At 50.6% G+C, this 26,371-nt stretch overlaps 1 protein-coding gene across 4 annotated transcripts in view; it reads right to left on the bottom strand.

Annotated features, from left to right (window-relative positions):
* XRCC5 (X-ray repair cross complementing 5) overlaps positions 1-26,371 on the bottom strand; it is a 37,099-nt gene that overhangs the window by 8,502 nt on the left and 2,226 nt on the right. For 3 of the 4 annotated variants that reach the window (XR_012220271.1, XM_073545353.1, XM_073545355.1), the window contains exons 1-15: positions 25,129-25,269; positions 22,946-23,059; positions 21,901-22,084; positions 18,749-18,797; positions 17,853-17,975; positions 17,272-17,442; positions 16,951-17,065; positions 16,254-16,392; positions 12,175-12,287; positions 11,746-11,808; positions 10,844-10,981; positions 9,251-9,341; positions 9,034-9,161; positions 5,102-5,298; positions 3,477-3,561 (exon numbers count right to left, since the gene is read on the bottom strand). Coding sequence is in view for 3 of the 4 variants with exons in the window: in XM_073545353.1 (XP_073401454.1) it covers positions 3,477-3,561; positions 5,102-5,298; positions 9,034-9,161; positions 9,251-9,341; positions 10,844-10,981; positions 11,746-11,808; positions 12,175-12,287; positions 16,254-16,392; positions 16,951-17,065; positions 17,272-17,442; positions 17,853-17,975; positions 18,749-18,797; positions 21,901-22,084; positions 22,946-23,059; positions 25,129-25,146 (1,728 nt within the window). In the remaining variant the exon portion in view is untranslated. Of the gene's footprint in view, positions 1-3,476; positions 3,562-5,101; positions 5,299-9,033; positions 9,162-9,250; positions 9,342-10,843; positions 10,982-11,745; positions 11,809-12,174; positions 12,288-16,253; positions 16,393-16,950; positions 17,066-17,271; positions 17,443-17,852; positions 17,976-18,748; positions 18,798-21,900; positions 22,085-22,945; positions 23,060-25,128; positions 25,270-26,371 lie in introns of those variants that run through there. The other variant, XM_073545354.1, reaches the window with a different exon arrangement.

The raw sequence follows: 26,371 nt of genomic DNA, 5'->3' as shown, positions 1-26,371 counted from the left end.
GGTTTTCATACTTATGTAATCAGTTCACTGACCACAAGCAGAGATCTCAGGCTATGTGCACACGTAGTTTTTTTGGTGTGCTGATTTTGGAGAGAAAACCGCAGGTAAATCCGCAGGAAAAAAGTCCTGCGGATTATCTGTGGTTTTACACCTCATAATGGATGAGGTATAAAACTGCAGCGTTTCTGCACCAAACAACCGACATGCTGAGGATTGTAAACCGCAGCAAAACCGCGCGGAAAAATCTGCAGCATGTGCACTGCGTTTTTTAATTTCCATAGGAAATAAAGGTACTGTACAACGCAGCAGAATCTGCACCGTGTGCACATACCCTTATACCACTGATAGTGGAGATATGGAATATCGGAGCGTTACAGAACTTTACTGTATAAGGATTAAGCTTCATTTACACGAGTCTGGACGACCCTTAAAGGCAAACGTCTGCTACAGGGGCACATTGCCAAGGACGCGCCACATGGATTTCGATGTGAAAGGACAACCATTATATTAAGAGAACTGCACTCCAGGGGATTTATAATGAGGATGCCCCCACTGCATAAGGCAATGGCATCACAGGGGACTGTAACCAACACGGACCAATGCACCCCCAATCCTCAGGTGTAGGCACATTTCCCAACCTTCTCTGAAAGCTCCTGGCTTTATGGGTGGAAGCACGCCATCCTGTCCCCCTCATGGATGGAGCCGCGCCGTCCTGTCCTCTTCATGGGTGGAGCCGCGCCGTCCTGTCCTCTTCATGGGTGGAGCCACGCCGCCCCGTCCGGTCCGCTTCATGGGTGGAAGCACGCCGCCCCGTCCGCTTCATGGGTGGAACCAAGCCGCCCTGTCCTCTTCATGGGTGGAGCCACGCCGCCCTGTCAGCTTCATGGGTGGAGCCAAGCCGCCCTGTCAGCTTCATGGGTGGAGCCACGCAGTCCTGTCAGCTTCATGGGTGGAGCCACGCAGTCCTGTCAGCTTCATGGGTGGAGCCACGCAGTCCTGTCCTCTTCATGGGTGGAGCCACGCCGTCCTGTCCTCTTCATGTGTGGAGCCACGCAGTCCTGTCCTCTTCATGGGTGGAGCCACGCCGTCCTGTCCTCTTCATGGGTGGAGCCACGCAGTCCTGTCCTCTTCATGGGTGGAGCCACACAATCATGTCCTTTTAATTGGTGAATCCTGTACTCCTTGTATTTAAAGGGTGGATACTCTACTGTGGCCTGATTTGTAGAACCTGCCTACCCAGATTGCTTAAATACGTTCTTTTCACGGATGTTTCTCTATTTTGTTTTTATGAGGAAAGCCTCTCTGGTCAGTTCAATGGGCGGGGTCGCAATATCATGGGCTCTTTATCTGTAGGTCCTTCCCACCCCGCATTCACGGGCACAGCCTTGCCACCACCCCGCATTCACGGGCGCAGCCTTGCCACCACCCCGCATTCACGGGCGCAGCCTTGCCACCACCCCGCATTCACGGGCGCAGCCATGCCATCACCCCGCAGTCACGGGCGCAGCCTTGCCACCACCCCGCATTCACGGGCGCAGCCATGCCACCACCCCGCATTCACGGGCGCAGCCATGCCACCACCCCGCATTCATGGGCGCAGCCATGCCACCACCCCGCATTCACGGGCGCAGCCATGCCACCACCCCGCATTCATGGGCGCAGCCATGCCATCACCCCGCAGTCACGGGCGCAGCCTTGCCACCACCCCGTATTCACCGGCGCAGCCATGCCACCACCCCGCATTCACGGGCGCAGCCATGCCACCACCCCGCATTCACGGGCGCAGCCATGCCACCACCCCGCATTCACGGGCGCAGCCATGCCACCACCCCGCATTCATGGGCGCAGCCATGCCACCACCCCGCATTCACGGGCGCAGCCATGCCACCACCCCGCATTCACGGGCGCAGCCATGCCATCACCCCGCATTCACGGGCGCAGCCATGCCACCACCCCGCATTCACGGGCGCAGTCTTACCACCCTATAATAATTTCTTCTTGTAAATTAAGTTCTGACCAAGACATCAGAACATGAAGTCGCTTGTTTGACACTTGCAGATGTAGCAGGGGGCGGCATCACAAAGGAGAATGATTTCAGCCCCGTTACTTATCAGGCTGTATTAGTTATGTAAAGTTTGTCCCCAAGACATCATCACTTTTTTGCTTAGTGATTTCACATGGGACACATGCCTGATCTGACGCTGGTGAATAAATGTATCCCTGTATTTATGGAATTTTACAATATCACCATGTAGTCCAGTCTTCAGCAGCACACATCCCTGCTCTTCTGGACAGAAGGATGATACAACTACAGGGGTTGTCCGATCTTCTGATAGAAGTCTGGTATTGTCCATTATTGCCGGTATGAGCGGGCGGTCATGTGACCACATCTATGCGATTTGCAGACATGTACAGACTAGACGTGGTCGTCCTCTTTAAAGTCACTGATGGTGCACGGCACGTCTAGTCAGAATGGACCAGAGATATGCAAATCACATATTTGTGGTCACGTGACTGCCCGCTCTCCCGGGAACACTGGAGAATGACGACAGCGTGTGTGCACTGCACACTGTCAGGATTCAGAGGGTTGCACTCACAGAGAGACTGCAGACTTTCACCAGGAGACGGGACAACCCCTTTAATCCATGCAGATATGGTGTAGCACATTGAAAAAGGATCTATGCTGCTGCATGAGGCTCAAAGAGGACTGTCCGGACCAATGCGGTGTAATAAACCGTCAGGTGAATTATCAGGACTGACTCCTGGAGGAAATATGTGTACAGTGGGGAAAATAAGTATTTGATACATAATTAATTTGCATTTTATTGCATGATATAAATATATGATCACCGACCAACCAGCACGAATTCTGCCTCTCACAGACCTGGATTAATTGCACTCACCTGGATTAATTGCACCTGTTTAACCTCGTTACCTGTATAAAAAGACACCTGCCCACACACTCGAACCTCTCCACCATGGCCAAGACCAAAGAGCTAAGGACACCAGGGACAAACTTGTAAACCTGCAGAAGACTGGTATGAGCTACAGGACAACAGGCAGGCAGCTTGGTGAAAAGGCAACAACTGTTGGTGCAATTATTAGAAAATGGAAGAAACACAAGATGGCTGTCAGTCTTCCTCGGTCTGGGGCTCCATTGCAGGATCTCGCCTCGTGGGGTAAGGATGATTCTGAGAAAGGTCAGGAATCAGCCCAGAACTACACGGGAGGACCTGGTCAATGACCTGAAGAGCGCTGAGATCACAGTCTCACACATTACCGTTAGTAACACACTGCACCGTCATGGATTACAATCCTGCAGCGCACATAAAGGTTTCTGGACCAAATGTTAAGATCTGATTTTCTATTGTATCAAATACTTATTTCATGCAATAAAATGCAATTTAATTCTGTAAAACTCATACGATGTGATTTTCTGGAGTGTGCGCGTGTAACGTGCAGGCGCTGGGGCTTACCGACGTGACGTTGGCATCTGCCACCTGGGAGATGCTGAAATCCTCGTCCTCGGTCTTCAGTCTCTTGGAATCGGGCTCCTGGTTACTACAATTAATAAGTAACATTAACGATAAGTGATCACACTGATACCGCAGAGATGGATTTTGAGAACAGAAGCCAAAAGGGCCTATGTACATTACCATCCCCCCACCCCCAGTGTCCCCCGGAGTCAGGGTGCTGCTTTATGCGGTTCTGCCCGCAGTGTCACTTGTGCAGCGTCTCCTCCTCCACCTGCGGATCACTATTTCCCCCTGGGCAGGGATTACTCTTCCTGGACGCAGCTGCCACATGATGCACAGTAATATCAGGTTGTCAGGATCTTGCAGTGCTGCCCCCGTCTGGTGAGGGTGGGAGTTAATCTCGCAGCACAGATCAGACAGGACAAGGCTCCATTATTGGGCTTCAGAGCAGAAATCAATCATTTGCAATCAGCTAATCACAAGACTTGTCAGGAGCCGGGGCTGTAATCAAACAGTGGAAAGCTGCAAATGAGGAATCCAGCCTGCAGCCTAATAGACGAGCCTGGCCTCAGCAGCAGCGCGGCGTTAACCCCTCAGCCGCTGGCAGTGTGTATGGCAGGGACACGTCTCATCTGCTCATTACTGCGACTTCCCATCTGGGGGAGATGGACGTTACCGAGACTAACAAAGGAGGCTGAGAAAGAGAAGGCGCAGCAGTAACACGAGCGCCAGCCGCAAGTAATTGGCCTGTGACATTCACCCAAGTGGCATCTAATTATACGCCCCGGGCAGCAACGCCGCTCACGCTGTCAAGCGCCTGGAAACAGTCATCTGCAGCTGACACAGAAGCAACATGGAGGACATCTGCAGAAACGGGGGCATTAATAAGGAGCGCCCACCTAACCCCGATCATACAGGCAGCAGAGGTCGGCGCTCGATTCTGCGAAATCCCCCTTTGTGCAATGTGTGAAGAGAACGCAGTGAACCCCGTCATCTGGACTCGGGGCACCACATACTCCAATCTAATGTCTGCCCGACGGTAAGAGGCGGCAGCGCTGCGGCCACCTGTCAATCACCCTCAGGACAGAAATCACAGGTGGCATCAGGATTTTATTTACCCCCTAAAGTCCGAGCACAACCTGGGAGTTTTTCATTGGCGCTTCCCGTAAGACACTTTATTTCCCGCCGCCGTGAAAGCACTTGTTGTTAGAGTCACAGATCGCAGTTTATACCGCTGCTCTCTTGGGGTGTGAGAAGTTACTACTCTCCTTTGTGAAAGTAAAAAAAAAATTCTATTTTTTGCACTTTACAATGACGTAAAAAGAAAAAAAAATTACCTTTATGTAATCAGTCATCACGACTGTAGAGGAACCAAATTCCAAAATATCGTATACCTTATGGTAAATGTAAAAAATGATCTTATTTTTGTTTTAGGGGAGGAAATTTTCTTTTCTGTGATTTTTTTAAACCCCGAGCAGACCTGAAGGAGCCGTGACGGCTACTACATTGAGGTGCGTGTAATTCAGCCGAGGTGATAGATGGGTTTACTGGCTTTGTAACAGACACATGAAGAAAGGACTCTGGGCAGATGTAAGATATGGAGCACACGGAGGCGCGGGACGCACTTATCTGGGAAGACGTGCTGGGCCGTCACCTGCTCCTTCTTCTTGCTGGACTCCTGTAAGGGGAAGCAGCTCTTCACCTTCTCCACTGCAGCCTGACATTGGGTCTTCACCTCTGCCGGGGTCTGCAGCAAGTCCAGGAGGCACTGCTCAATGTCCGGGAGGGGGTCATCAGGGTGCAACGCCTTGTGTTGTAGGCACTGTGATATACAAGGGAGGATACATGTAAGTGCTGACGACACAGTGGAGACGACCACATCTGGTACCACGCCGCCATTACACCTTACAGTGCAGATCTGCCAGGTGATGTAGTGGATTAGTCAGGGCTCCGTCAGCAGATCTGCCTGGTGATGTAGTGGATTAGTCAGGGCTCCGTCAGTAGATCTGCCTGGTGATGTAGTGGATTAGTCAGGGCTCCGTCAGTAGATCTGCCAGGTGATGTAGTGGATCAGTCAGGGCTCCGTCAGTAGATCTGCCTGGTGTTGTAGTGGATCAGTTAGGGTTTTGTCAGCAGATCTGCCAAGTGATGTAGTGGATCAGTCAGGGCTCCGTCAGCAGATCTGCCTGGTGATGTAGTGGATTGGCCAGGGCTCCGTCAGCAGATCTGCCTGGTGATGTAGTGGATAAGTCAGTGCTCCGTCAGCAGATCTGCCTGGTGATGTAGTGGATTAGCCAGGGATCCGTCAGCAGATCTGCCTGGTGATGTAGTGGATTAGTCAGTGCTCCGTCAGCAGATCTGCCTCGTGATGTAGTGGATCAGTTAGGGTTTTGTCAGCAGATCTGCCAAGTGATGTAGTGGATCGGCCAGGGCTCCATCAGCAGATCTGCCACTCGGGAGCCAGGACAGCAGAGTAATGATGTGCAAGGTGTAATGACCATCATAAGAAAGGTAACCCATTTTTCCCAGACACAGAACATTATATACGGGGATCGTCGCGTCAGGACTCCATCATTACAGGTGAGCACACGGTCATGAAGACTCCTGGTGACCTGGAGGACGCGGATTCATCACTAATGTCACGAGTCCATAGCGAAGGTGCCTGAGACCAGCGAGGCGGCTGCAGCTGTCACCAAAATGATCTATTCACTTACCAGCAGTTAGTATTTATGTTATAGGGCACCAGATCTGTCATGTGTCTCATTACTGGAGGCAAGCAAGAGAATGAAAGCACAAATATGAGAGTTGAACAAAGATTCCCAGGAACAGTGGCCATGTTGTTAGTCCATAGCCAGCAAGGCGTAGTCTGGTAAACCTCCTTACACAAGGCCTAATCATAGAGGTGCCTAGAATGCCAACACGTACCAAGAAGTTACCAGAGCTCTAGTCCAATGGCTACAAAATACTGACATGGCTACTGGTCCAAGGTCCTGCAAACCTATTTGTTTAACTCTAATGCATTTTGCAAGGCTTCAAACAGTGAGCTCCCCCTAGTGGTGACTGTATAAATGTGTATGTAGTCAGTTCCCCCTAGTGGTGGCTTTATAAATCTGTATGTAGTGAGCTCCCCTAGTGGTGACTGTATAAATCTGTATGCAGTGAGCTCCCCCTAGTGGTAGTTGTATAAATCTGTATGTAGTGAGCTCCCCCTAGTGATGACTGTGTAAATCTGTATGTAGTGAGCTCCTCCTAGTGGTGACTGTATAAATCTGTATGCAGTGAGCTCCCCCTAGTGGTGACTGTATAAATCTGTATGCAGTGAGCTCCCCCTAGTGGTGACTGTATAAATCTGTATGTAGTGAGCTCCCCCTAGTGGTGACTGTATATATCTGTATGTAGTGAGCTCCCCCTAGTGGTGACAGTATAAATCTGTATGCAGTGAGCTCCCCCTAGGGGTGACTGTATAAATCTGAATGTAGTGAGCTCCTCCTAGTGGTGACTGTATAAATCTGTATGCAGTGAGCTCCCCCTAGTGGTGACTGTATAAATCTGTATGCAGTGAGCTCCCCCTAGTGGTGACTGTATAAATCTGTATGTAGTGAGCTCCCCCTAGGGGTGACTGTATAAATGTGTATGTAGTCAGTTCCCCCTAGTGGTGGCTTTATAAATCTGTATGCAGTGAGCTCCCCCTAGTGGTGGCTGTATAAATCTGTATGTAGTGAGCTCCCCCTAGTGATGACTGTGTAAATCTGTATGTAGTGAGCTCCCCCTAAGGGTGACTGTATAAATCTGAATGTAGTGAGCTCCTCCTAGTGGTGACTGTATAAATCTGTATGCAGTGAGCTCCCCCTAGTGGTGACTGTATAAATCTGTATGCAGTGAGCTCCCCCTAGGGGTGACTGTATAAATCTGGATGTAGTGAGCTCCTCCTAGTGGTGACTGTATAAATCTGTATGCAGTGAGCTTCCCCTAGTGGTGACTGTATAAATCTGTAAGCAGTGAGCTCCTCCTAGTGGTAGCTGTATAAATCTGTATGCAGTGAGCTCCCCCTAGTGGTGACTGTATAAATATGTATGCAGTGAGCTCCCCCAAGTGGTGACTGTATAAATCTGTATGCAGTGAGCTCCCCTAGGGGTGACTGTATAAATCTGAATGTAGTGAGCTCCTCCTAGTGGTGACTGTATAAATCTGTATGCAGTGAGCTCCCCCTAGGGGTGACTGTATAAATCTGAATGTAGTGAGCTCCTCCTAGTGGTGACTGTATAAATCTGTATGTAGTGAGCTCCCCCTAGTGATGACTGTGTAAATCTGTATGTAGTGAGCTCCCCCTAGGGGTGACTGTATAAATCTGAATGTAGTGAGCTCCTCCTAGTGGTGACTGTATAAATATGTATGCAGTGAGCTCCCCCTAGTGGTGACTGCATAAATCTGTATGTAGTGAGCTCCCCCTAGTGGTGACTGTATAAATCTGTATGTAGTGAGCTCTCCCTAGTGGTGACTGTATAAATCTGTATGCAGTGAGCTCCCCCTAGGGGTGACTGTATAAATCTGAATGTAGTGAGCTCCTCCTAGTGGTGACTGTATAAATCTGTATGCAGTGAGCTCCCCCTAGTGGTGACTGTATAAATCTGTATGCAGTGAGCTCCCCCTAGTGGTGACTGTATAAATCTGTATGCAGTGAGCTCCCCCTAGGGGTGACTGTATAAATCTGAATGTAGTGAGCTCCTCCTAGTGGTGACTGTATAAATCTGTATGCAGTGAGCTCCCCCTAGTGGTGACTGTATAAATCTGTATGCAGTGAGCTCCCCCTAGGGGTGACTGTATAAATCTGAATGTAGTGAGCTCCTCCTAGTGGTGACTGTATAAATCTGTATGCAGTGAGCTTCCCCTAGTGGTGACTGTATAAATCTGTATGCAGTGAGCTCCTCCTAGTGGTAGCTGTATAAATCTGTATGTAGTGAGCTCCCCCTAGTGATGACTGTATAAATCTGTATGCAGTGAGCTTCCCCTAGTGGTGACTGTATAAATCTGTATGCAGTGAGCTCCTCCTAGTGGTAGCTGTATAAATCTGTATGTAGTGAGCTCCCCCTAGTGATGACTGTATAAATCTGTATGCAGTGAGCTCCTCCTAGTGGTAGCTGTATAAATCTGTATGTAGTGAGCTCCCCCTAGTGATGACAGTATAAATCTGTATGCTGTGAGCTCCCCCTAGTGGTGACTGTATAAATCTGTATGTAGTGAGCGCCCTCTAGTGGTGGCTGTATAAATCTGTATGTAGTGAGCGCCCTCTAGTGGTGGCTGTATAAATCTGTATGTAGTGAGCTCTTTCTAGTGGTGGCTGTATAAATCTGTATGTAGTGAGCTCCCTCTAGTGGTGGCTGTATAAATCTGTATGTAGTGAGCTCCCCTTAGTGGTGACTGTATAAATCTGTATGTAGTGAGCTCTCCCTAGTGGTGGCTGTATAAATCAATATGCAGGGAGCTTCCTCCTATTCTTGAACACAGGAAGCTCAGAATGAACAAGTTTATAAATTCCTCTTTATGAAAGAGCTTTTACCTGGAATAATCTTTGGAACTGGGGATTTGGAATTTTGCTTGGTTTGAATAAATCTTCAGTCCCCTCATCATCTTCATGAACCAATCTCATGTTGTCAATCAGAGAATCCACAGCGCTGAGCTGAGCGTCTGCGACAAAATGAAAGTTTATTGTTGGGAGGAAATAAGTGTAACAACCACAGTCACACTGAGACGTCTGGCGGTAAGGAACGCTCTACCTGTGGGCCGGAACTTATTATTATTGCTGAGCGATGGGAAGAGGTACTGACGAAGATCTTCCATGTACGGCAGCTGCACATATATCAGACACTGGAAGCAGAGGAGACATCTGTAACAACGTATCAGCACAGAGATGGTATCAACCAGATATACACAACCCCTAAATATCTACATACATCATCTTTAGTGTACTCCAGAGCTGCGCTCACTATTCTGCTGGTGCTGTCACTGTGTACATACATTACATTACCGATCCTGAGTTACATCGTGCATTATACTCCGGAGATGCACTCACTATTCTGCTGGTGCAGTCACTGTGTACATACATTACATTATTGATCCTGAGTTACCTCCTGTATTATACTCCAGAGCTGCACTCACTATTCTGCTGGTGCAGTCACTGTGTACACACATTACATTACTGATCCTGAGTTACATCCTGTATTATACCCCAGAGCTGCACTCACTATTGTGCTGGTGCAGTCACTGTGTACATAGTGTACATACATTACTGATCCTGAATTACATCCTGTATTATACCCAAGAGCTGCACTCACTATTCTGCTGGTGCAGTCACTGTGTACATACATTACATTACTGATCCTGAGTTACATCCTGTATTATACCCAAGAGCTGCACTCACTATTCTGCTGGTGCAGTCACTATGTACATACATCACATTATTGATCCTGAGTTACCTCCTAGATTATACTCCAGAGCTCCACTCACTATTCTGCTGGTACAGTCACTGTATACACACATTACATTACTGATCCTGAGTTACATCCTGTATTATACCCCAGAGCTGCACTCACTATTCTGCTGGTGCAGTCACTGTGTACATAGTGTACATACATTAATGATCCTGAATTACATCCTGTATTATACCCCAGAGCTGCACTCACTATTCTGCTGGTGCAGTCACTGTGTACATACATTACATTACTGATCCTGAGTTACATCCTGTATTATACCCAAGAGCTGCACTCACTATTCTGCTGGTGCAGTCACTGTGTACATACATTACATTACTGATCCTGAGTTACATCCTGTATTATACCCAAGAGCTGCACTCACTATTCTGCTGGTGTAGTCACTGTGTACATACATTACATTATTGATCCTGAGTTACCTCCTGTATTATACTCCAGAGCTGCACTCACTATTCTGCTGGTGCAGTCACTGTGTACATACATTACATTACTGATCCTGAGTTACATCCTGTATTATACCCCAGAGCTGCACTCACTATTCTGCTGGTGCAGTCACTGTGTACATACATTACATTACTGATCCTGAGTTACATCCTGTATTATACTCCAGAGCTGCACTCACTATTCTGCTGGTGCAGTCACTGTGTACATACATTACATTACTGATCCTGAGTTACATCCTGTATTATACCCCAGAGCTGCACTCACTATTCTGCTGGTGCAGTCACTGTGTACATACATTACATTACTGATCCTGAGTTACATCCTGTATTATACTCCAGAGCTGCACTCCCTGGTTTATCTATATGTGATCAGCTTTTCTCCCACAATGCACTGCACATGACATTATTCATTGTCACCCTGTTACATAGTAATCACCTCGTACTTCTCCTTGATGAGTGGAAATGCCACTCCGACCTGAGGATTAGACCGCCTATCGTAGGCGTACCGCACCACGGCGACCATTTCCATGTCATGCAGTGCGCGGATCAGTGCGGACAGAGCGATGGTGGCGGCCTAAGGAACAGAACCAGGACACATATGAGGCCGGTGCCGTGCAGGCGATCTAGGAGGAACTACGTGTCCTGCAGATTTGTACATTTCTTGTGGATCTGCTGCCGACATAAAAGGAGCAGGAATCTAAGGACGGATTGTACATATATTTAATTTAAAATATTCAGAAACTTTTTTTTTTTACAAAGTTTTTTGTCTCCATTCTCTGCAAACCACAGTCCATTCAGGCGTTGCGGCTGTGCGGGGGGGGGGGGTATTTTCAGGGCGAGCAGACGTTTTGCACAGATACCATTGTGGGGTTAATTTGCTTTTTTTAATCACTTCTTTGCATTTTTTGTTGTTGCAAAAGAAATAATAAAAAACACAACAATTCTGTGATTACTATTTTTTCTTTGTATCGATGACCGTACAAGTTACTTCATTTTAGGCTTTCAGACATTGGACTTTTATGGTCGCGGCGGCACCAAATGTGGTTATTTGTTACATGATTTCATGTTCGAATTTCAACACACAGGAGCACAAAGATGGCGGCAACGGGGTCTTCAGTAGACGCATTGGTGGGAGAGGGGGACAGGCCACGGGCGTGTGAACAGATGCCCACAACAACTGGAACCACTTAAATACTTGACTGCTGTTAACCATTTACATGCTGCAGCCATCAGAGGTCGCCGAGCTGGAATCTGCTCACCCACAGCACACGGGCATACGGCGTCGGGAAGGGTTAATGCGATCATTCAGCAGCTCCTGTTAAGTCTACTGGCACTTACTTCATCATCGCTGGGGGCAAAGACCTTCAGAACCTGATTGCCCAGAAAATGCGTTCTCTCGATCTGAAATCAGAGACAGGTCACCATGAAAAAGCGTTCACAGGGAGCCATATCCTACAGCGCAGCTTCACTTATGTGACATTTCATGCTCCAGTCACATCCAGAGCTGCATCCAAAATTCTGCTGGTAACCTCTAAGGCTGCAAGCCCTCACATCTTCCTGTGAATTCAGGGTCTGCGTGGTGCATACTCTGCTCAGGTGCGCTGTGCTCTGCACACAATGCAATGCACACATTACAGTGTTAGGCAAAGAATGCAGCTCTGGATGTGAGTAGAGAATGGAGTGTAACCTGTGATGTGTGGCTTTGCATCATAAGCATTGATGTAATTTATGGCCAGTCAATTAAAGGGGCAGTAACGTTTGCAGGACCTGCGACGCCTTTGCGAACCCCAGAACGGAGAAACACTTGGATTCAGTTTTGTATTTCATCTGATCTTGATCCATTTTTGAGAACGGGATTATGTCACTGCCATAGCGGAAACCTGATCAGAGGCAAAGGAGAAAATGTGTCACAGGATTCATAAAGAACGAGTCTTCCCAACCACTGCCACACTACAACTCCCAGCATGCCCACGGTCACAAGACCGAGCCCCTTAATAACTAGGTATGGCGTCCAGAATATCAGAAAGTCAGCAATGTCATCGCTCCCAGAACTGTATGTAGAGGCGGACATGTATCAAAGCAACACGGCCACATTTCCACACTTTGACCCCCCCAGGGCTTCACAGAAGTTTATAACGCCCGGGCGTGATAAACAAAAAAATCGTATTTTTTCCACAAACATGATCTTTTAGTCACCAATTTTTTTATTTTCCCAAGGGTAACAGGAGAAAATGGACCCCAAAAGTTGTTGTCCAATTTGTCCCGAGTACGCCGATACCCCAAATGTGGGAGAAAACTACTGTATGGGCACACGTCGGGGCTCGGAAGGGAAGTAGTGACGTTTTGGAATGCAGACTTTGATGGATTGGTCTGCGGGTGTCATGTGCATTTGGAGAGCCCCTGATGTACCTAAACTATTGAAACTCCCCACAAGTGACCCCATTTTGGAAACTAGACCCCCCATGGAACTTATCTAGGTGTGTGGTGAGCACTTTGAACCCCCCAGTGCTTCACAGAAGTTTATAACATCCGTGCGTGAAAATAAAAAAAAATCATTTTTTTTTCCACAAAAATGATATTATTCCCCCCAATTTTTTATTTTCCTAAGGGTAACAGGAGAAATTGGACCCCAAAAGTTGTTTTGCAATTTGTCCTGAGTAGGCGGATACCCTATATGTGGGGGTAAAACACTGTTTGGGCGCATGGCAGAGCTTGGAAGGGAAGGAGCAACATTTCACTTTTTCAACGCATAATTGGCTGGAATTGAGATCAGACGCCATGTTGCATTGGGAGACCCCAGATTTGCCCAAACCGTGGAAACCCCCCAATTATAACTCCAACCCTAACCCCAACACACCCATAACCCTAATCTGAGCCCTAACCCTAACGGGGGGTTTGATTTACTATTTATGGCGGTTTTTATGTTTGGCAGCTGTCGCACGCTAAAAGACGCTTTTAATTGTAAAAATAGTTTTTGCATCACCACATATTGAGAGCTATAATTTTTCCGTATTTTGACCCACCGAGTCATGTGAGGTCTTATTTTTTGTGGGACGAGTTGACGTTTTTATTGGTATCATTTTCGGGCACATGACATCTTTTGATCGCTTTTTATTCCGATTTTTGGGACGCAGAATGAACAAAAACCAGCGTTTCATGAATTTCTTTTGGGGGGGTGCGTTTACACCGTTCCGCGTGCGGTAAAATTGATAAAGCGGTTTTATTCTTCAGGTCGGTACGGTTACAGCGATACCTCATTTAGGTCTTTTTTATGTTTTGTTGGTTTTATACAATGAAAACTATTTTATATAAAAAATAATTATTTTTGCATCGCTTTATTCTGCGAGCTATAACTTTTTTAGTTTTTCGCTGATGATGCTGTGTGGCAGCTCGCTTTCTGCGGGACAAGATGACGTTTTCAGCGGTACCATGGATATTTATATGCTTCTTTTTGATCGCGCGTTATTGCACTTTTTGTTCGGCGGTATGATAATAAATCATTATTTTTTGCTTCGTTTTTTATTTTTATTTTTTAATAGGTTCGCTAAATGGGTTAACTAATGGGACAGTTTTATAGGGCGGGTCGTTACGGACGCGGCGATACCAAATATGTGCACTTTTATTGACTTTTTTTTTAATTTCCAAAAAATGAATTAGGGAATTTTTTTTTTTTTTTATTTAGCGATTTTTTTAAAATTATTTTTACACTTTTTTAACTTTATTACATTGTTCCAGGTGGGACATCACTGTCCTGTGACACATCAGCGATCTGTCACAGGCACTGCACAAGGCTTCCTCCTTGCCTGCGCTTTGCAGTCATGAGGAAGCCAGCTCCCTGCAGGCACCCAAAGGTCCCTGTCGCCATCTTGGATTCGGGGACCTGCAGGGATGGAGCCCCCCGCAGCAGCGCTGCACATTGCGCTGCTGTGGGGGGCTCAGGGAAGCACGGAGGGAGCCCCCTACCTCCCGATGCTTCCCTTTAACCCCCGGTACACCGCGATCGTGTTTGATCGCGGTGTGCAAGGGGTTAACGTGTTGGGGACGGTCCGTGACCGCCCCTGACACATTGTGCCGGGTGTCAGCTGTGATAATCAGCTGACACCCGGCCGCGATCAGCGGTGCTCACCACATGGGCGCCGCTGATCGCTGTGACGTACTATCCCGTCCCTGGGAATTAAGTCCCAGGGCACATGGACGGGATAGTACGTCACATGACAGAAAGGGGTTAACATGTGCCACCCTGTTTTTAAAGGGACCAAAAGTAATTGGACATATTAAATAATTGTAAATAAAATGTTCATTTCTAGTACTTGGTTGAAAACCCTTTGTTGGCAATGACTGCCTGAAGTCTTGAACTCATGGACGTCACCAGACGCTGTGTTTCCTCCTTTTTGATGCTCTGCCAGGCCTTCACTGCGGTGGTTTTCAGTTGCTGTCTGTTTGTGGGCCTGTCTGAAGTTTAGTCTTTAACAAGTGAAATGCATGCTCAATTGGGTTGAGATCAGGTGACTGACTTGGCCATTCAAGAATATTCCACTCCTTTGATTTAATAAACTCCTGGGTTGCTTTGGCTTTATGTTTTGGGTCATTGTCCATCTGTAGTATGAAACGACGACCAATCAGTTTGGCTGCATTTGGCTGGATCTGAGCACACAGTATGGCTCTGAATACCTCAGAATTCATTTGGCTTCTTCTGTCCTGTGTCACATCATCAATAAACACTAGTGAGCCAGTGCCACTGGCAGCCATGCATGCCCAAGCCATCACTCTGCCTCCGCCGTGTTTTACAGATGATGTGGTATGCTTTGGATCATGAGCTGTACCACGCCGTCACCATACTTTTCTCTTTCCATCATTCTGGTAGAGGTTGATCTTGGTTTCATCTGTCCATAGAATGTTCTTCCAGAACTGTGCTGGCTTTTTTAGATGTTTTTTAGCAAAGTCCAGTCTCGCCCTTTGACTCTTGAAGCTTATGAGTGGCTTGCACCGTGCAGTGAACCCTCTGTATTTACTTTCATGCAGTCTTCTCTTTATGGTAGATTTGGATATTGATACGCCTGCCTCCTGGAGAGTGTTGGTCACTTGGTTGGCTGTTGTGATTGGGTTTCTCTTCACCATGGAGATTATTCTGCGATCATCCACCACTGTTGTCTTCCGTGGGCGCCCAGGTCTTTTTGCATTGATGAGGTCACCAGTGCTTTCTTTCTTTCTCAGGATGTACCAAACTGTAGATTTTGCCACTCCTAATGTTGTAGCAATTTCTCGGATGGGTTTTTTCTGTTTTTGCAGCTTAAGGATGGCATGTTTCACCTGCATGGAGAGCTCCTTTGACCGCAAGTTTCCTTCACAGCAAAACCTTCCAAATGCAGCACCACACCTCCGATCAACTCCAGGCCTTTTATCTGCTTAATTGAGAATGACATAACAAAGGGATTGCCCACACCTGTCCATGAAATAGCCTTGGAGTCAATTGTCCAATTACTTTTGGTCCCTTTATAAACAGGGTGGCCCATGATAAGGAGCTGAAACTCCTAAACCCTTCATCCAATGTTAATGTGGATACCCTCAAATGAAAGCTGAAAGTCTGAACTTCAACTGCATCTGAATTGTTTTGTTTACAATTCATTGTGGTAATGTCTAGAACCAAAATTAGAAAAATGTTGTCTCTGTCCAAATATATATGGACCTAACTGTACGTCATGTTTTGAGATGGGTGGTTACAGTCCCAGCTTCCCGGTGTTTCGCCGCTCCCAATCCCCGACGCCGTTTTGTGTATGTATGTCATGTTTTGAGATGGGTTGGTTACAGTCCCAGCTTCCCAGTGTCTCGCCGCCGGTTGTCCGCACCTTGTATGGTGTCATCTTTGTCAATTTCCGTCTCTTCGTCGTTATTCAGACAAAAAACCGTTTCCTTCTGGACGTCGTCTTTCTTCAGGGATTTGGCATCCACATTCATCCAGCTCTTCTTCACCTTCTCCTCTGTGACCTGGGGCAGCGAAAACAGGGTTAAACCATTAACACTACAAAGCATTCGCTATCGCCTACTGGTCTTAGCCGTCTGTAAGATCACCGCTTGCTGCCAGTGAAAGGAAATAGAAACCTGCACAGATGTAATGCGCGTCACAGCTGAGGATTTGTTACAATCGGATTCAGTCTAGATCAAATCAGCAGCAGCACAAGTCCTTCTTCTACCGAGACAGTTTGCTACAATGTGTCAGCGCAGGAAAAACTTATCAATCTTTGTCACAGAGGACTGTCTGCACTGGATACAACTGTAACAAACCCCCAGCCATCCACGAGCCGCTGTCTCCATGGATCTCACCAGATTCACTAACCATCTGATATGTATGGCAGCGATTCTGGGGGACTACAACTCCCAGCATGTCCTTAACATGTCCTCCTGGGGAAGAGAGGGATCATGCAAAGTGGAGACTGACTCTTTAAATCAGAGGCGGCCGGGTTGTCTGGTGGCCCATTTTTCTCACTATAAATGACAATTGGCTGACAACTGTGGACAATCGCTGATCGCGTCACTAACACTCACCGACTTGTATCCTACGATTCGGATGGAGATGTTGGATCCTATGGTCAGGACACACGGCCACGCCATGGGACGCCGCGCGATCTTCTTGAACATGGAGAGATTTTCCAGGCTGTCCCTGAATCCCCCAAAAACAGAAAAATGTCACTGGCCTCATAATAAACTAAGTGGCTTGCAAATAAAAGGCCGACATAGTCCAGCGAGTCAGACTTGGTCTTTCATTCCCCTCCTGTCTGACCACAAACTCAGGCCCTAACTCCATCCCCCATGCTTCACACTGCAGCACCGCTTACTTACATGGAAGTGCCCACCATGTGTGATTACCTGAAGGTATAGACTTCGCCCAGGCCGTCTTCACCCTCCAGAGAGAACATGATTTGCCGCACCATCTGTACGCCATCTTTCTGCTGGGCAGAGAGTCCTTTGCCCGGGCCGAACCGCCTGCCGTCATCTCCCCCGTCACCGGCTCCATCCTCATCCACATGGAAGGGCAAACTGTGCGGACAGATGATTATATTGTTATAACGCACGGTGACCGGCACAGAGGTCAGATGAAAGGCGCAGATGGAGACGTCATGGGATGTTCCTCACATGCTTCATGTCAGTGAATGGAGCCCTACAGGTCTGAATGCATCCTGACCTAATTCTCTCACACGGGTGCGGCAGTTGTTACAATGTGTCAGTTACCACCAGTGATTCTCATGAGACGGATGTCACCTGTGGGAGAAGTGTGAGGTCACAGCGAGGCGTCAGGCCGATGAAAGGAGAGACGGTTTACATTCACTGACAGCAAGAAGAGGCCACAGGAACAAGGAACGCCAGAGCTGCAGAATTCTCCATTATAGGGGCATTTTGCATTGGTTGTGCTGGGATTTGTAGTTCCCCAGCAGGTTCAGATCACGTACAAGAACTGCAGGGTGATGCCGGCTTTCTTCATGTTGGCGATGATGATCTCCAGCTGATCCTCGGTGAAGGGGCTGCTCAGGTCGGTGAGCACCGCGATGTGCAGCTTCTCGTATTTCTTCCCTCTAAGAAAAAGAAAATCACAAAAAAGAAGCAAGCAGTGACCACCAAGCCCGGCAATAGCAGCACCCACTGAGCCCCGGCATCGCCGACCAAGCCTCGGAAACTCCCACCAAGTCCCGGCAGCGCCCACCGAACCTCAGCAACGGCAGCTCATAGTGAGCACTAACAGTGTCCACCGCGCCTCACGAATGGCAGCACCCACCGAGCCCCGGCGACGTCAGCACCCACCGAACCTCAGCAATGGCAGCGCCCACCGAACCTCAGCAACGGCAGCTCATAGTGAGCACTAACAGTGCCCACCGAGCGCCGGCGACGTCAGCACCCACCGAGCCTCACGAATGGCAGCACCCACCGAGCCCCGGCGACGTCAGCACCCACCGAACCTCAGCAATGGCAGCGCCCACCGAACCTCAGCAACGGCAGCTCATAGTGAGCACTAACAGTGCCCACCGAGCCTCACGAATGGCAGCACCCACCGAGCCCCGGCGACGTCAGCACCCACCGAACCTCAGCAACGGCAGCTCATAGTGAGCACCGACAGTGCCCAACAAGCCCCGACGACGGCAGTGCCAGAGGCCCAGCAGAGCGAACCAAGCACTGGCGATCGCAACGCCAATGAGGCCCAGCAGCGCCCACCGAGCCTGAGCAGGAACAGGGACAGCACCCATGAGACCCAACAGCACACACCGAGCCCTAGCGGCAAAACTACGGCTTTCGTAGACCCCTGACTTGCTGTTTAAAGGTATCACATCTCTGTACGTCACTGGTCACTTACAGCGTTTCCTTCTGCAGAATATCCATAGAGACGATCAAGGCGTCCAGGACTGGAAGGGTTAAGGAAAACATGAGGAGCACGGTCACGGGGTGCAAAGGAATTGGCCCATTGGGGGTATCCCAGTGCTATTAACCCCAGTAAGTGGGAGAGCAGAACTGGGATCGGTGGGGGGAAGGTGAAAGGACGTCAAGGGACTAGGGGAAGTGGGAGACGGAATTCTGGACTGTGGAGTCAGTAAGCCAAAACACTAACTCCGCAGCCCCAGCCACTACTGAGCGTGTGCATAAAGTGCAGCACAGATTCATCTCCGCAGCCCCGGCCACTACTGAGCATGTGTATAAAGTGCAGCACAGATTCATCTCCGCAGCCCCGGCCACTACTGAGCGCGTGTATAAAGTGCAGCACAGATTCATCTCCGCAGCCCCGGCCACTACTGAGCGTGTGTATAAAGTGCAGCACAGATTCATCCTTGCAGCCATGGCCACTACTGAGCGTCTGTATAAAGTGCAGCACAGATTCATCTCCACAGCCCCGACCACTACTGAACGTGTGCATAAAGTGCAGCACAGATTCATCTCCGCAGCCCCGGCCACTACTGAGCGCGTGTATAAAGTGCAGCACAGATTCATCTCCGCAGCCCCGGCCACTACTGAGCGTGTGTATAAAGTGCAGCACAGATTCATCTCCGCAGCCCCGGCCACTACTGAGCGTGTGTATAAAGTGCAGCACAGATTCATCCTTGCAGCCATGGCCACTACTGAGCGTCTGTATAAAGTGCAGCACAGATTCATCTCCGCAGCCCCGACCACTACTGAACGTGTGCATAAAGTGCAGCACAGATTCATCTCCGCAGCCCCGGCCACTACTGAGCGTGTGCATAAAGTGCAGCATAGATTCATCTCCGCAGCCCCGGCCACTACTGAGCGTGTGCATAAAGTGCAGCATAGATTCATCTCCGCAGCCCCGGCCACTACTGAGCGTGTGTATAAAGTGCAGCACAGATTCATCTCCACAGCCCCGGCCACTACTGAGCGTGTGCATAAAGTGCAGCACAGATTCATCTCCGCAGCCCCGGCCACTACTGAGCGTGTGCATAAAGTGCAGCACAGATTCATCTCCGCAGCCCTGGCCACTACTGAGCGTGTGCATAAAGTGCAGCACAGATTCATCTCCGCAGCCCCGGCCACTACTGAGCGTGTGCATAAAGTGCAGCACAGATTCATGTCCGCAGCCCCGGCCACTACTGAGCGTGTGCATAAAGTGCAGCACAGATTCATCTCCGCAGCCCCGGCCACTACTGAGCGTGTGCATAAAGTGCAGCACAGATTCATCTCCGCAGCCCCGGCCACTACTGAGCGTGTGCATAAAGTGCAGCACAGATTCATCTCCGCAGCCCCGGCCACTACTGAGCGTGTGCATAAAGTGCAGCACAGATTCATCTCCGCAGCCCCGGCCACTACTGAGCGTGTGTATAAAGTGCAGCACAGATTCATCTCCGCAGCCCCGGCCACTACTGTGCGTGTGTATAAAGTGCAGCACAGATTCATCTCCGCAGCCCCGGCCACTACTGAGCGTGTGTATAAAGTGCAGCACAGATTCATCTCCGCAGCCCCGGCCACTACTGAGCGTCTGTATAAAGTGCAGCACAGATTCATCTCCGCAGCCCCGGCCACTACTGAGCGTGTGCATAAAGTGCAGCAGATTCATCTCCGCAGCCCCGGCCACTACTGAGCGTGTGCATAAAGTGCAGCACAGATTCATCTCCGCAGCCCCGGCCACTACTGATCGTGTGCATAAAGTGCAGCACAGATTCATCTCCGCAGCCCCGGCCACTACTGAGCGTGTGCATAAAGTGCAGCACAGATTCATCTCCGCAGCCCCGGCCACTACTGAGCGTGTGCATAAAGTGCAGCACAGATTCATGTCCGCAGCCCCGGCCACTACTGAGCGTGTGCATAAAGTGCAGCACAGATTCATGTCCGCAGCCCCGGCCACTACTGAGCGTGTGCATAAAGTGCAGCACAGATTCATCTCCGCAGCCCCGGCCACTACTGAGCGTGTGCATAAAGTGCAGCACAGATTCATCTCCGCAGCCCCGGCCACTACTGAGCGTGTGCATAAAGTGCAGCACAGATTCATCTCCGCAGCCCCGGCCACTACTGAGCGTGTGCATAAAGTGCAGCACAGATTCATGTCCGCAGCCCCGGCCACTACTGAGCGTGTGCATAAAGTGCAGCACAGATTCATGTCCGCAGCCCCGGCCACTACTGAGCGTGTGCATAAAGTGCAGCACAGATTCATCTCCGCAGCCCCGGCCACTACTGAGCGTGTGCATAAAGTGCAGCACAGATTCATCTCCGCAGCCCCGGCCACTACTGAGCGTGTGCATAAAGTGCAGCACAGATTCATCTCCGCAGCCCCGGCCACTACTGAGCGTGTGCATAAAGTGCAGCACAGATTCATGTCCACTAAAAGCCGAGATCCTCAGATCAGAAACAGAACAGACATTTATAGGACAATTTATATCTTTCCCAAATTTTTATGAAAACACTTACAGCAGATCCTGCATTGTACTACTGCACCTGATGTGTTATATATGATTTGTTATATATTTTTATACCAATGCTACCAAAATGGACACCGACTCGAAAGCCTGGCTTCTAACTGGAGCCTTTTGGGGACTCAAGGTTGTAAAAGGCAGACCTCCAGAGAGTTCGGTGTGACCCTCCGCAGCCGTACTGTGTGCGCTGTCATCTGCACCATCTTCCCCCCAGTGGTGCAGTTATTACTGCCTTAGTGCGGCCTCCTCATCCTCCCTGTGTGTGGTCGCTACAGTCCTGGTTCAGCTGCTAATGGGGGGAGTGTGGGGCCAGACCCCATTATCCGGGAAGGGTTGCCAGTGCACACCCTGCACCATGTTATTCAGTGGGGGGAGGGTGACAGACGAATTTGGTCCCACGTCCAACCTCGCTGAGATCTGGAGCGCCGGCAGACGGGGAGACCCTGTAATAACCATCACACACGTTATATATGTATCACTAATTGCCACATAATCAAGACAGAGCCATGACTCGGTGAGTAAAGGGAAAGCTGTAGTGGAGATTCGGAGTGGTAGTGGGGAGGGCGCCCCCGCCTGGCTGTGCGGAGGATACAGTCGGCCTGCTGGACGCCAGGCTGGATCACGTCATGGATCTCCTCCAGCAGTTGGAAGTCCGGGAGCATGAGATGTCGCTGCATCGTGATGTTCTGGTACTGGTCTGGAGCCGCCAGCGCATTGTCGGTGCCATCTGTGCCAAACAGCACGACTGCAACCTCGTCCTTGGATTCTGCGAAGACCTGAAACAGCGGAGAATCGCGTCACTGACTCACAGGAAGACACAGACAATCTGGCATCTGTACCATCAGACCCTCCTCCAGTTCCTCCTGGCAGTCACCGTCAGGCCCTCCTCCAGCTCCTCCCGGCGGTCACGATTAGACCCTCCTGTAGCTCCTTCAGGCGGTCACCGTCAGGCCCTACTCCAGCTCCTCCCGGCGGTCACCATCAGACCCTCCTGCAGCTCCTTCAGGCGGTCACCGTCAGGCCCTACTCCAGCTCCTCCCGGCAGTCACCGTCAGGCCCTCATCCAGCTCTTCCCGGCAGTCACCGTGAGGCCCTCCTCCAGCTCCTCCCGGCAGTCGCCGGCAGGCCCTTCTCCAGCTCCTCCCGGCAGTCGCCGGCAGGCCCTTCTCCAGCCTCTCCCGGCAGTCATCGTAAGGCCCTCCTCCAGCTCCTCCCGGCAGTCACCTTAAAGCCCTCCTCCAGCTCCTCCTGGCAGTCACCGTCAGACCCTCCTCCCAGTAGTCACCGTCAGACCATCCTGCAGTCACCGTCAGGCTCTCCTCCAGCTCCTCCTGGCTGTCACCGTCAGGCCCTCCTCCAGCTCCTCCTGGCAGTCAGTCAGACCCTCCTCCCGGTAGTCACCGTCACACCCTCCTCCCGACAGTCACCGTCAGGCCCTCCTCCAGCTACTCCTGGCTGTCACCATCAGGCCCTCCTCCAGGTCCTCCTGGCAGTCACAGTCAGACCCTCCTCCCGGTAGTCACCGTCAGACCCTCCTCCCGACAGTCACCCTCAGACCCTCCTCCAGCTCCTCCTGGCTATCACCGTCTGGCCCTCCTCCAGGTCCTCCTGGCAATAAGTCACAATGAGGCCTTTACCTGTCTCTGCACAAACAGCGTCATAACTTTCTTCGCCTGTTCAAATGGCGTCTCTTCCCCCTGATTGGAGTGACTCATGGCGAGTCCGACGTCCATACACAGAACAATCGCCGTCTGTGAAGAAAACAGGACGAAACATTAAAGTCACATTGTAGAAGTCCTGGCCAAGCGCCGGGGTCATCAAATAATCCAGTGTGAATGCCCACAAGTCGCCCTCTTCCACCAGGTGCTACCAGATCCTGGAAAAGCTGGGTGGCCACCATTACAGAGCTCACAGGAGACATCATCCAAATCCTACTCACACTCATTCATTTTCATCACTTACAATCATGAATTGTCACCAGCATCCTGACCATTCTGGTTATAGTGAAAAATTTCCAGAGGAATTTATGAATGAAACAATGTGTGAACAGAGATCAGCAAAGCTGCAGCACAGCAGAGGAGCTCGGAGGCAGCCCCAGCACAGCAGAGGCGCTCGGAGGCAGCCCCAGCACAGCAGAGGAGCTCGGAGGCAGCCCCAGCACAGCAGAGGAGCTCGGAGGCAGCCCCAGCACAGCAGTGGAGCTCGGAGGCAGCCCCAGCACAGGAGCTCGGAGGCAGCCCCAGCACAGCAGAGGAGCTCGGAGGCAGCTCCAGCACAGCAGAGGAGCTCGGAGGCAGCTCCAGCACAGCAGAGGAGCTCGGAGGCAGCTCCAGCACAGCAGAGGAGCTCGGAGGCAGCTCCAGCACAGCAGAGGAGCTCGGAGGCAGCTCCAGCACAGCAGAGGAGCTCGGAGGCAGCTCCAGCACAGCAGAGGAGCTCGGAGGCAGCTCCAGCACAGCAGAGGAGCTCAGAGGCAGCCCCAGCACAGCAGTGGAGCTCGGAGGCAGCCCCAGCACAGGAGCTCGGAGGCAGCCCCAGCACAGCAGAGGAGCTCGGAGGCAGCTCCAGCACAGCAGAGGAGCTCGGAGGCAGCTCCAGCACAGCAGAGGAGCTCGGAGGCAGCTCCAGCACAGCAGAGGAGCTCGGAGGCAGCTCCAGCACAGCAGAGGAGCTCGGAGGCAGCTCCAGCACAGCAGAGGAGCTCGGAGGCAGCTCCAGCACAGCAGAGGAGCTCGGAGGCAGCTCCAGCACAGCAGAGGAGCTCGGAGGCAGCCCCAGCACAGCAGTGGAGCTCGAAGGCAGCCCCAGCACAGCAGTGGAGCTCGAAGGCAGCCCCAGCACAGCAGTGGAGCTCGGAGGCAGCCCCAGCACAGCAGTGGAGCTCGGAGGCAGCCCCAGCACAGCAGTGGAGCTCGGAGGCAGCCCCAGCACAGCAGTGGAGCTCGGAGGCAGCCCCAGCACAGCAGTGGAGCTCGGAGGCAGCCCCAGCACAGCAGTGGAGCTCGGAGGCAGCCCCAGCACAGCAGTGGAGCTCGGAGGCAGCCCCAGCACAGCAGTGGAGCTCGGAGGCAGCCCCAGCACAGCAGTGGAGCTCGGAGGCAGCCCCAGCACAGCAGTGGAGCTCGGAGGCAGCCCCAGCACAGCAGTGGAGCTCGGAGGCAGCCCCAGCACAGCAGAGGAGCTCGGAGGCAGCCCCAGCACAGCAGAGGAGCTCGGAGGCAGCCCCAGCACAGCAGAGGAGCTCGGAGGCAGCCCCAGCACAGCAGAGGAGCTCGGAGGCAGCCCCAGCACAGCAGAGCAGCTCGGAGGCAGCCCCAGCACAGCGGAGCAGCTCGGAGGCAGCCCCAGCACAGCAGAGGAGCTCGGAGGCAGCTCCAGCACAGCAGAGGAGCTCGGAGGCAGCTCCAGCACAGCAGAGGAGCACCGAGGCAGTTCCAGTAGAAGCCATGATAGCTACACAATATATATAATACAGCGGCATCTGGTGGCGAAAAGTGGGAATTGCAAGCACTGAGTTTGCACTGGAACCCACTGGCGCAGTGTGAGCGCTCCATCTAGCGGTGATTGCCGGAACTGCGCCCCCTGGGAGCTGCCCAGACTTGTGGGAGTCGCACGTTATTTGGCCGCCGAGCCTGTAACCTTCACATCAGAATAACACTGCACCGGCGCCATCTATGTGCAATAGTGACCGTGTGTCTACTGCCTGTACTGCAGCACCGCACAGAACAAGACTTCGAGCTACAACACGTGTGAGTAGCGCCACAGCTCCAGCTCTGATTCAGCACCGAGGCCGCCAGCGGAACATTCCCGGCATTCGTACCTTTCCCGCCCGCGCCATCCTTTTTCCGTTTGTGATTTCCGCGAGTGAGTCTCCACTCACTCTTCCGCCGGGTACAGGCAACGAGACTGTAGGTTCCGAGGCTGAGAGACCGGCGCGCAACGGCCTCTAGTGGCCAGTCTGGGTATTGCTGCGAGTAAAATTGGCTGAGATCAGTGGCAAGTGCTATAGAGAAGGCTCCACACTAAATGCTGTCATATACTCTGCAAATAGTGAGTGCAGCTCCGGAGTATAATACAGGATGTAACTCAGGATCAGTAATGTAATGTATGTACACAGTGACTGCACCAGCAGAATAGTGAGTGCAGCTCTGGAGTATAATACAGGATGTAACTCAGGATCAGTAATGTATTGTATTTACACAGTGACTGCACCAGCAGAATAGTGAGTGCAGCTCTGGGGTATAATGCAGGATGTAACTCAGGATCAGTAATGTAATGTATGTACACAGTGACTGCACCAGCAGAATAGTGAGTGCAGCTCTGGGGTATAATACAGGATGTAACTCAGGATCAGTAATGTATGTACACAGTGACTGCACCAGCAGAATAGTGAGTGCAGCTCTGGAGTATAATACAGGATGTAACTCAGGATCAGTAATGTAATGTATGTACACAGTGACTGCACCAGCACAATAGTGAGTGCAGCTCCGGAGCATAATACAGGATGTAACTCAGGATCAGTAATGTAATGTATGTACACAGTGACTGCACCAGCAGAATAGTGAGTGCAGCTCTGGGGTATAATGCAGGATGTAACTCAGGATCAGTAATGTAATGTATGTACACAGTGACTGCACCAGCAGAATAGTGAGTGCAGCTCTGGAGTATAATACAGGATGTAACTCAGGATCAGTAATGTAATGTATGTACACAGTGACTGCACCAGCAGAATAGTGAGTGCAGCTCTGGGGTATAATGCAGGATGTAACTCAGGATCAGTAATGTAATGTATGTACACAGTGACTGCACCAGCAGAATAGTGAGTGCAGCTCTGGAGTATAATGCAGGATGTAACTCAGGATCAGTAATGTAATGTATGTACACAGTGACTGCACCAGCAGAATAGTGAGTGCAGCTCTGGAGTATAATACAGGATGTAACTCTGAATCAGTAATGTATGTATGCAGTGACTGCATCAGCAGAATAGTGAGTGCAGCTCTGGAGTATAATTCAGGATGTAACTCAGGATCAGTAATGTAATGTATGTACACAGTGACTGCACC

The sequence above is a fragment of the Dendrobates tinctorius genome, unplaced genomic scaffold, assembly GCF_039654945.1.
Source record: "Dendrobates tinctorius isolate UK_male_01 unplaced genomic scaffold, ASM3965494v1 ptg000143l, whole genome shotgun sequence".
Classification (NCBI taxonomy): Eukaryota; Metazoa; Chordata; class Amphibia; order Anura; family Dendrobatidae; genus Dendrobates; species Dendrobates tinctorius.
The sequence above is the reverse complement of the archived record's forward strand: the minus strand, read 5'-3'. Positions and strand labels throughout refer to the sequence as shown.